The sequence below is a fragment of the Homarus americanus genome, unplaced genomic scaffold (assembly GCF_018991925.1).
Source record: "Homarus americanus isolate GMGI-L3 unplaced genomic scaffold, GMGI_Hamer_2.0 scaffold37032, whole genome shotgun sequence".
Lineage (NCBI taxonomy): Eukaryota > Metazoa > Arthropoda > Malacostraca > Decapoda > Nephropidae > Homarus > Homarus americanus.
The window spans coordinates 7,768,132-7,780,254 of NW_024731852.1; the positions used below are offsets into that span (position 1 = coordinate 7,768,132).

At 41.9% G+C, this 12,123-nt stretch overlaps 1 protein-coding gene across 1 annotated transcript in view; it reads left to right on the plus strand.

The window, feature by feature from the left end:
- Window positions 1-10,301, plus strand: part of LOC121868008 — a 17,642-nt gene extending 7,341 nt beyond the window's left edge. The window contains exons 3-5 of the mRNA XM_042368218.1: window positions 5,148-5,281; window positions 6,632-6,860; window positions 7,245-10,301. Coding sequence (XP_042224152.1) covers window positions 5,148-5,281; window positions 6,632-6,860; window positions 7,245-7,330 — 449 coding nt within the window. The 3' untranslated portion in view covers window positions 7,331-10,301. The remainder of the gene's footprint in view (window positions 1-5,147; window positions 5,282-6,631; window positions 6,861-7,244) is intronic.
- Window positions 10,302-12,123: the final 1,822 nt, after the last annotated feature.

Genomic DNA, 12,123 nt, shown 5'->3' on the forward strand with positions numbered 1-12,123 from the left:
GTGTGTGTGTGTGTGTCTGTCTGTCTGCTTTTTATATGTTAGAGCACATGAGAGTGTATATGTGTTTACGTGTAAGATATAGTACATATGAATATGATTAATCCTTATATTCAATCTATATATAATTATCGCTTCAGATAAAGAGCCAAAATACTGCAGAAAAATTAACAGAACACGATATATCAAACAGATCCCACACATATTCCGCCACCCTGGTATCTTAAGAGGAACACTTCTCTCTTAAAGATTCCCTGAGAATAAATCTCACCTTCGACATTTTACGAGAAGTTTGGGGACGAAGAAATCATTATTAATAGGTTTAAAAATAGTAAGTTTGAAAGTGCTATTGTTTCTGTAATAAATTCCAGGTTTATCGAGGGGTAAAATATATAGATGCCAAGATGATAATTCATGCATATACGATTAAAAAACTCGATCTTCTATTGTTTTTCAATAACGTAAAGAGAATCGAAGCTTCTGTAAGCGACTTCGATCCTTTTTACGAGAGTGAGAGATTCCCGCGATGGTAAGGGAGAGTGAGAGGAAGGGAAGGGGGGAGGTGAGAGGAAGGGGACGAAGAAAGGAAAGGGGATTGGGAGAATGATAATGAATGGGAGAGAGAGTTGAGAGGGTGAAGGAGGAAGGAAGATACGAAGGAACGAAGGAGAGGAAGGAAAGGGGTAGGGTGATGAAGTATATGAGCGGGAGGAGAATTAATCCACTAACCTTTAAATGTCAAAACAAAAACAAATGACTATCTACAAGACTTTTGGTAATTCACAATATACATCCTGTCAAATATAAACTATCTAATCTCATTAATGTACACTAAAAGGAAAACAAATACTTAAAGGGGATTCCAAACGTTATAACTTTTCTATTTACTTATGAAGAAACAAATAAAGATCAACCTCATATGATCCATCTGGTGGTAATGAACGAGACTCCGATATGGCTTTTCAATAAGGTGGAAAAGAATCAGATCCTCTATAGCAGTTTCGAGTCCACTTTCAGAGAGTTTGAAGAGGTTTCCATGATGGTGTGACGAGGGAGAGTGAGGGAGGGAGGAAGGGCGGAAGAGTTATGAGAATTCTGTCTTAATCTATTTATTTATGTATGTATGTATGTATGTATGTATGTATGTATGTAATGTATATAATGTATATAATGTATGTATGTGTGTATGTATGTTTCCGGCCTGGCTTATGTTGCAAAATTATTAAGATACAAATTATTCTCTCCCTTTATGTATGTTTTTTGTATATACAACTGTATGTATAAATATATGTATTATGTATAGTCAGAGACATTTCTAGATGCTGTGTAAATTCATAAAATCATATCCACATCTCGAACTGTTGGCCAAGAAGTAGTATAAACTTTTTGGGTTTTTTTTTTTTTTTCTCCCAGTGTGTAAATAAAAGTCTTGGGCAGCGAGAAAAGTCATAAAAGAGACTTGCGAATGACTTACCGACATTTACACATAGGAATTGCATAAACCTGGTGAATGTAACGAAATTTCTTGAAGCAGTTTGTCAAAGGATTCGCACACATGTACTTGTTGCAGTCTTTGGTGTTTTTGTATTTTGTTTAGGGGGGATATTTGTTAATTAGATGTAATTGTCATTTTAAAGCTATTATGCTAGTTTTAAAAGATTTGGTTCATATTTGGTTTAAAAATAATATAAGTGAAATCAGAATCGGTATTGTTTACATTGAAGCTTGTAAAGACGGCCGGTAGAGGGAAGTGGTGCGGCGTCTCCCTAGAGCATAGAGATGTCAGATTATGAAGAAATTATTCGCTAATAGTTCATTTATTACGGCCAACGACCTCCCTTCAGCACTGACTTAAGAGAGTTACAAACTATTGAAGTGCGGCGGTGATATTCGGCCAAACCACTGGAAAATTGCATACAAAGCGCCCGGAAAATTATGGCTCATACGCCCTTACTGCGAGTTCGGGTAGTGGATCCCATTTACATATTCGGTCCGGATATAGATACTAGATTCGGTTTATGTGAGTATCATGGGTTCCGCTGCTTATTTAGTACTGTGTAATGCTGGACAATCCTCCCCCTTGCTATTGCTACATATCAAAATTATTCTCCGATATGAGACAGGGAGTCGTGGTTACCTATATCTGCATCTTTTTATTCAAGCGTGAGGCAATAACTGCGTGTGCGGGATTGACACCATATTCGGGTGTTAGCTTTGTAAATACCACCAAAGTTCAATTTCATGGCCATAAACCTTCAAATATGGGGCGGAAGCTAACTATTGATGGCAGCATTATACCACATTACTGCCTTCACCTCTCTCTCTCTCTCTCTCTCTCTCTCTCTCTCTCTCTCTCTCTCTCTAACAACTGCCTGTTGCCGCTGCTGTTGTTATTATATTGTCGTTGTTGATGTTTCAATTGTTGTTATTATAATTGTTGTAGATGTTGCTATTGTTGGTGTACTTGTTGTTGTTGTTGTAGCTGTTGTTGTTTAATTAGTCGTTTCTGTTGTTATTGTTGTTAAAATTTTTGTTGCTTTATTAGTCGTAGCTGTTGTTGTTATTATTGTTATTGTACTTTTTGTTCCTTCATTAGTGGTTATTGTTGTTGTTGTTGTTGTTGTAGATGTTACTGTTTTTGTTGTACCTATTGTTATAACTTTGTTTATACTGTTGTTGTTAGTGTTGTTGCGTTAATACTGTTATTTATATTGCTGGTTCATCTTTTTGTTGTTTTTGTTATTATTATTGCGTTTGTTGTTCTTGTTGCTGCTGCTGTTGTTGTTGTTACTTCTGTTGTTTTTCTGTCGTTGTTAATATTGGTGTTGCTTTTGCTTTTGTTATTGTTGGTTCCTTGTTGTTATTAGTATTGTTGTTGTTGTTGTTGTTGTTGTCATTGTTGTTGTTGTATACATGCTGACAAACGAACCAACACAATTCGAACCATTACATATAACAGGTCAAGGTCACACTAACTCTCCGGCCAAGGTCACACTAACTCTCCGGCCAAGGTCACACTAACACTCAGGCCAAGGTCACACTAACTCTCAATCCAGATCACACTAACCCTCAGTTCAAGATCACACTAACCCTCAGTTCAAGGTCACATTAACCCTCAGGTCAAGGTCACACTAACCTTCAGGTCAAGGTCACACTAACCCTCAGGTCAAGGTCACACTAACCCTCAGGTCAAGGTCACACTAACCTTCAGGTCAAGGTCACACTAACCTTCAGGTCAAGGTCACATTAACCCTCAGTTCAAGGTCACATTAACCCTCAGGTCAAGGTCACACTAACCTTCAGGTCAAGGTCACACTAACTTTCAATCCAGACACTAACTCTCCGGCCAAGGTCACTAACTCTCCGGCCAAGGCACAACCCTCAGTTCAAGGTCACATTAACCCTCAGGTCAAAGGTCACACTAACCTTCAGGTCAAGGTCACACTAACCTTCAGGTCAAGGTCACATTAACCCTCAGTTCAAGGTCACATTAACCCTCAGGTCAAGGTCACACTAACCCTCAGGTCAAGGTCACACTAACCTTCAGGTCAAGGTCTAACCTTCAGGTCAAGGTCACACTAACCTTCAGGTCAAGGTCAGACTAACCCTCAGGTCAAGGTCACATCAACCCTCAGGTCAAGGTCACACTAACCTTCAGGTCAAGGTCACACTAACCCTCAGGTCAAGGTCACACTAACCTTCAGGTCAAGGTCACACTAACCCTCAGGTCAAGGTCACACCAACCCTCAGGCCAAGGTCACACTAACCCTCAGGTCAAGGTCACACTAACCTTCAGGTCAAGGTCACACCAACCCTCAGGTCAAGGTCACAGCTGAAGGTCAAAGAGATGTCGTTTTAGTTTTACTTAAGTTTCCTTTTAATTAAAGTAAAACACAAGTAAAGTTTTTTCTTGGGTTTATTTACTAATGAATTGTCGATTTTTTTCAATGTTTTCTCGTTTAGTAAATGACTATAATAAAACTCGTCCAGGTGTAACTGCATGATGTTGTGTTGTTCACCTTTCTCACTGTGGTAAATACGGCTTACAAACTTGTGTTAATGGGTTACAAAGAAGTGATTTTGAACTTTAATGTGTCCTTATGAAAGTATTCACTGAGAGTTTTTGTAGGGATATTTACCATTATGTATGTTTATATGTGTGTATGTGTGATATGTGGATATCTTTGGGCAGCACTGTAGAGGGGGGAACACCATAGCAGATCATATTGTTGACAGCAGTTAAAGAAGATGGTGACTGTGGGTGGTTAGGGTGTGTTCTGGTCAGCCTGTGTCAGTGTGTATAGCTATTCCTGGTACAGCCATAGTTTGTGTTATCTACCAGACGGGTATTTCACAACACACGCTTACCTGACCACTACACTCGTGTCCCACACATAATCGAAATACCATCACGTCCCAGTATAGTTGTCACCCCCACCAGCCAGGCCCGGTTCACTGTACCACCCACTGCTGTTATGGTCCACTTAACACTTAGGATGGACCAGTGAAGGTGGACCATCCTAGAGGTGTATCCTGCAGGTTTATTCAAAGGATATTGTCACACTCCCTTCCCACAACACCTTCATACATAATGCATATGTGTTGCTAGGTAGGATATGTGTTATGTATGTGTGTCTCTATATATATATATATACGTACATACATACATACGTGTCGTGTGTGTGTGTATATATATATCTTTCTCTCCTTTCACACAGTTTCCCTTTCATCCCTCCCTCGGCTCTCCCTCTTTCTACTGTATATTTGTCCCTCTCCCCTTCCTTCCCTCACTCTCTACTAATTCTCGTCTCTCCCTCCCAGGAGTTTCTTTTCTCCCTCAGTACGTATATCCCTCCCACTATCTCCCCCGTCTTCCTCACCCTTTCACTTACTCTCCCTCTCTCCCTGCCTCTCACTCCTCTCTCTCCAACCACATTCGGCATTTAACAACCCCAATTTACCCCCTTGTTTATTTTCTCTCTCCCCCCTGTTTTCCTATTCCTCTCTCTCTCTCTCTCTCTCTCTCTCTCTCTCTCTCTCTCTCTCTCTCTCTCTCTCTCTCTCTCTCTCTCTCTCTCTCTCTCTCTCTCTCTCTCTCTCTCTCTCCCTTACACACCCTCACTCTCACTCACTCTACCTCTCTCCCACAGACCTGCCTGACGGAAGGCCAGTCATCACAGGCATTAAGAGTCAATACCTGGTTATGGATTGGGTTGACCTCACCTGTACGTCCCGGAGGTCACGCCCACCTCCTACCCTCACCTTCACCATCAACAAACAGCCGGTATGTTCTCTTATTAGTCGTGACCTCTGACCTCTTGAGCTGTGTGTGTGTGTGTGTGTGTGTCCTGAGAAGCTGTTAATACGATTATTAAATGGGTGTTAGCAGACAATGTGGTTCCTCTATGTCTTACAGTGTACTACTACTTCATCCTGATCCACGGAACTATACCGTTTCATTAAATATAAGGTAAGGCTTATGAGCAAGACGAGAGTGGTGATCCTCGCGAACATTACCAAGGATGAAGTCACTGTTTTGCTGTATTAAAGTTTATTGGGGATCACACTCAATCAGCTTGCACTGGGAGAGCTTTCACTAGAGCCATGTCTTCAGTTTCCAACATTGTCTTTATCCTGTGAGGAATTACTGACTGGGACTCAATGGACTTCTTGAAAACCTTGGTGGAGTTATGTAGAGTAGCACCCATGGCTTGATGGTAGACAACACTCCTTGGGTACTGTAGTGTACTGTAGTATGTAACGTCCACGACCCACCGACTGACTCCTGGACGGGAATGGTGGACAGGCAATTACAACTGGTTTATCCTGTGGGAAAGTAAGTAGACAGTACCCTTAGATTTCCTCTCACAAAACACCGTCTACATCAGTCTTCTGGTACTGTACATACAATTATTGAAATTGGAATTAGAGGTGACCAAGTTAGTCTCGCATGTTGGTCTGTAAGTTACTGTATTGATCCGTGTTGGGTAACTGATCAGAATCTCGAACTCAGACATGCTAGTGATGAGGTCTGACGGGAAAGGCATTGCCATGAGAGATCTGTCTAATGATAAAAGGACTTGACTGGGAAAAGGAATTATGTCGAAGCTTCGGAACTTCTGTTTGTCCATAAAGGGTAGAGGAACACCAGAATTAAACCCGGATGTACAGAAACAGATAAGAGACTAAAATAGCTCTCCGGGTAGTGTGTGTGTGTGTGTGTGTGTGTGTGTGTGTGTGTGTGATAATAATAATAATAATGAATAATAATTAACGGTTTATTGAAAGAACTTGGCAGCCAGAAGGCTGAAAATATACAGTTACATATTTGGGGAATGGGTTTCGAATTACAAATAATATACAAGTAACATAAGTGATATAAATATGATATATAATAACTAGATGGGGAAAAGCTCAAACTACAGTGCATTTCAACATAGTGACAGTGCAAGGAGTAGTGTTTACTGGGAGTGAATACACTGGTCTATTACAAGTTATTGATAATTTTTACAATGGTTGGGACTGGGCTGTTCTTATAGCGATCAGTTCGTGCACGTATGGGCTGTGTGTGTGTGTGTGTGTACATATTCCCCTCCGCCGCCATAACACCACTCTCCCTCATCCCCTCTCACAGGTATCCGCGGGTTGGCTGGAACCTCAGGTCAACCAACATGACCACGACGGCCTCAGCACCTCCTCCCTGCGGCTGCGGTTCTCCCTGCTGCCGCGCCTTCTGCAGGAGGGAGACGCCGTGGTCCTATGTATCTCCAAAATACCTGGAATCTACGAGCAGATGGTTCAAGAGGTCCTCACCACCAACCCTCCCTACCACGCCTCCGTGCTTGGTGGTGGAGCGGCCCCAGGTGGGTTGAGGGGAGGAGAGAGGGCGCGGAGAGGAGAGGTGGGGGGAGTAGGTGAGAGGGCGTGGGGAAGGGTGGTGAGGGGAATAGGGAGAGGTAGAGGGCGTCGAGAGGGGAGGTGGGGGGAGTAGGTGAGAGGGCGTGGGGAAGGGTGGTGAGGGGAATAGGGAGAGGTAGAGGGCGGTGAGAGGGGAGAAGGAGCAGGAGACCTTAAACCTCAACTGAGATTTGCTAAGGTTAAGTTAGGTTAGGTTAGGTTAGATAAGGTTATTCATACTGTATACTGTATATGTGTTTATTTATGCATACACACACACACACACACACACACACACACACACACACACACACACACACCAGTTCAGTAATTCCACATTTTTTTCACAGGACAAGCAACAACCGTGGCGTCGACAGCAACTCTTGTCATCTCCCTGTTGCTGACTCTCTGCGTCTTCCTCTCACCGCATATTTGAGTCATCACCGCGTCACTGAGTCACTTGAAATGGAGTCAGCACCCGCATGAGTCACCTATATTGAGTCAGCACCCGCATGAGTCACCTATATTGAGTCATTACCCACATAAGTCACCTATATTGAGTCATTACCCATATGAGTCACTGAAAGTTGAGTCGTCACCCTCATGAGTTACCTATAATGAGTCACCGCCTATATGATTCACCTATATTGAGTCTTTACCCATATGAGTCACTGAAAAATGAGTCATCACCCTCTTGAAACACGTATAATGAGTCACCGCCTGCATGAGTCATCTATATTGAGTCATCACCCACATGAGCCACCTATGTTGAGTCATTATCCGCATACAGTAAGTCACATATAATGAGTCACCGCCTACGATGAGTCACCTATATTGAGTCATTAATCATTGAGTCACCTAAAATGAGTCATCACCCACTATGTTCTCTCTCTCTCTCTCTCTCTCTCTCTCTCTCTCTCTCTCTCTCTCTCTCTCTCTCTCTCTCTCTCTCTCTCTCTCTCTCTCTCTCTCTCTCTCTCTCTCTCTCTCTCTCTCTCTCTCTCTCTCTCTAGTACAATTCTTCCTGACTATGTGAGTCAGTCTCGAGGTTACACGGTCAGGCCTCATAAGTCAGTACGTGTGTGTGTGTGTGTGTGTGTGTGTGTGTGTGTGTAAGTCATCACTAATCTTTTCAATCCTTCAAGTGAGTTTTAAATTTAGATTTTTAATACTCAAAATTCAATCGCTCCTAATCTATTCTCCAAGAGGTCAACAATCCTTTTCATCTATTCTAATCTATCCTGCGTAACTTGGACGGCTCCTATCCCTAGCCAGGCACTCCCAGGCTAGCTGTCACCTCGGCAACCTTGGAAGTTATACCCAAACTGTCGCAAAGTTGGTTTTAATAAGGTCATGACACGACTGAGTTCATTACAGACACCAGCCAAGTGTGAGTGTGTCGGAGGCGGAGATGGACAGAGACAGAGAGACGGTGATTAGAGAGTTTTTTCTTGTCAGATTTTCATTCAAGTTTCCCCTCAAAAGCCCCTCAGTTATCGTAGTTTATATACATTGATGTTTCGTTAGAGGCGGCATAGAATATGTATCAAGTGAAATAGATGAAACGGAATAAATGCTTCACGCGACGTATCATAAACTCCGAGATAGAGGTAATTTTTCAGTTTGTCATGACGGAAATTTTAGACCAGCGCTCCCTTTAAAACCATTGCCATATTTCTCTCTCTTGCCCCCAGTAATAAGTCTATTTGGACTGACATATATACTCTAGTTTACTGCCGGTCGCCCTTTAAGCTTCAAGTCCATTATAAGCTTGGTTCAGTTTCCTGCAAGCCACGCACGCTAGAACGATCATCGCGACACGCTCACGCTACGACGCACACCAGCTGGTCCGTCGCCTGCCAACGCTCCGATGAACTTGGCACCAAAATGATCATCCATAGCAATGGGAAACGCAACCTCATATTATTACTATTACTATTCGGTTACTTTTATTGCTAACTTTTCATACGTGTACAGGTATATTAAATGTTTGAATAACTATGAGAATTGTTGTAAATTGGATATTGATACGATATATCCTGTACAAACTTTTGAAATATGGAGGAAATGTACTAATATAAATTTTTAAATACGATTTTTTTTACGGGTTTAGAATTCTATTTGGGTAATACGAGTGCAGTACGTTGCAATAGGGGTCACGAACTGTTGCAATACGGGGCCATAAATCCTTGCAATAAGGGCTCTGCAATATGGAGTGAGAGGTAACTAGTGGAGGGAGATAGTCGCTAGTGGTGATGAAATGGTTCAATTTATTCTTAACTATTGTGATGCAAAAATCAATGGAGTTAATAATAATAATAATAATAATAATAATAATATAGAACTAACAGTCTCATTTTACTTGCAAACACACAAACACGCGTCAGCTAACAAACAAATTATACACAGAAACCTATAACAAGAACAAAAACACTGCAACAAACAAAAACCCATCACAACAAACACGTAAACAACTCTCTAATTACACAAATAACTTAACAAACACAAAAACATAATAAAGCTCCTCTTTACTACAGGGAAACAAAGAAACAAGGAAAAATAGATCCCGGACCGCTACGAGTCTCCCCACCACCATCACCTCCGTAGGGAAATTTCCCCTATAATTTCCATGTACTGTTGGCAATCTCCGGGAAAATTCACAATTTGTTGGATTTTCTACACCCCCTTCGTTGATTTTTTCTTTGTGTATATGTCTGTCTTTGTCTGTCTGTCATTCTGTCTATATTTGTGTTCGTTTCTGTCTCTCTTTCTCTCTCTCTCAGCTAAACAAACCAACACCATCAGAACGCATCACACAGAGTAGTGCGAGGGATAACTGGTCCACCTCATCTCCATTACCTCAGACTCTCGTTTGACCTCGGAGTGCTGGCCGCTGGACACTGAAAAGGATATCTTTTTGTCGCTATCTTTATACAGGTCAATAATATAGACTGTCGTTTGACCTCCGCGGAAACTGACATGGATATTTTCTTAGTATCTTTATAAAAGGAATATGGACTCTCGTTTCACATGTTCATGTGAGGACACTAAAATGGATATACTTTTGCTGTTATCTTATAGACATTATTAATTAAAACTCTTCATTAACTGCAACTGATGATAATATTGATATCTTTAGCTTGATATCTTACAGAAGGTGATAGTTTATACCCTCATTTGACCCTCGAGTTACAGTATTATCCGAAAGAACAAATTCATTCATAAACAAAACATTCAGTATTCTAGACCCTCATTTGACCACCGAAGGCAACACGAACTTATTCCGTTTGTTTACAGAGAGAACATTACCTGAGAGAAGCTCCGCAGTGCTACACCAGGACGGTCAGCTGATCGTGTTTTTGTTTACATGAAGCTGCACGCCCACTCATGCATACAGACGAGAGAGACAACCAGGAAAATTAGGGTGTATATGTGGAGGTCTCTCTCTCTCTCTCTCTCTCTCTCTCTCTCTCTCTCTCTCTCTCTCTCTCTCTCTCTCTCTCTCTCTCTCTCTCTCTCTCTCTCTGTCAATTTATCTATCTATCTATATGTTGAAGTCTTGGTTTATCTTTCTTCGTGTGTGTGTGAGACAGCCAGACAGACAGCTAGGGAGATGGGAGAGAGTAAGAGAGAAACGATAACACCTGAAGCCCCCAGTACACTCACCCCCACACACACACAGTTACACCCCCCCGTCTTGGGTCCCATAGGCAGTGTGAATATAACATACTGTACACTAAGGCTTGGGTACTAATAGCATCCGACCACCCACCTCGACTATAAATTCAGGTACCCATTTACTGCTGAGTGTATTGGGATCGAACCAGCAGACCTCTGGGACATAAAACCAGTGATGTATCTACTCAGCCACACACATACACACACACCACACACATTTATACAACTCTGAGGGGTGTTGTGTATGTCCCGTGTATGGCTCATGCATATGAATGTGAGATGTGACCTACCCTCTCTCCCTACCTTCTTAGGAGAGAGAGAGAAGAGAGGGGGAGAGAGAGGAGGGGGGGAGGTGGAGCGACAGATGGGAGAGAAAAATGAAGAGGATGGGAGGGAGGGAAGAGAGAAGGCTAGAGGAAGGAGGGATAGGAAGAGTAGGAGTGGGTGAGAAGAAAGGATGAGAGAGGAGGAGAAAGGCGAAGGGGAGAAAGGGGGAAGAAGGGGAGAGGAAGGGAAGAAAGAAGAGGAGGGAAAAGGGTAGAATGAGAGGGTAGTTTGGAAATGGAGAGAGGAAATGGGGGGAGAGAATGAGGGGAAGGTCTGAAAGGGATAGAGAAGGTATGAGGGAGAAGGAAGGGAGAAAGAAGAATAAGGGAGAGGTGGGAGGAAAGAAGGAAATATTGAGAAAGAAGGAAAGATGGAAGGAGAATATAAGAAGGGGAAGGAAGAATAAGAAAGAAGGAGGAAAGGGGAAGGGAAGGAAGAAGAGGAGAAAGGGAAGGAAGGAAGGAAGGGAAACAGGGAAAAAATGAAGAAAAAAGATGAAGGAAGGATGATAAAACAAGAAACAGAAAAGAGGGGAGAGGGAAGGAAACAAAGGAAGGAAGGAAGGAAGGTGATATAGAGAGTACATCTGACAATAAGAGTCGTCTTTATGGCGACTGACTTGAGATGAATTTTTTATTACTACTATTTCCAACCACTCTCTCTCTCTCTCTCTCTCTCTCTCTCTCTCTCTCTCTCTCTCTCTCTCTCTCTGTCTCTCTCTCTCTGTCAAATTGCCCCAAGTATCTCGACTGTCAATCTCTGTCAATTTTCCCTTAGTAAAAGTAGACAGAAAGTCCCTAGAGATTACTTGATGACTCGGGGAATAACTATTTGACTGTGTATGAAATAGATGATTGTGATTATTGAGTTATGTATGATTGTGTATGGTAGTGGTGACTGTATGATTGTGTATGTATGTATGTATGTATGTATGCATGTATGTATGTATAGAAAACAATACACTATACATGTATGTTAATAAAAATCTTGTATATTGATGTATAATATGTATAACGACCTATAACACACAGAACAAAGCCACTGTAGGCAAAAGACGGGTGATCGCTCGTCTGACGTACAAATATCCATCAAACTGTCATTTTGGAAGTGGGTGGAGGGTAATGCCAGGCGTTAAGGTTCGCTCGTGCTGGCGTAGGTCTTAGGGGTGTATGCACGTGTGTATATATTTATGTATGGGAGGTGTATAAAAGAATAATGTTGATT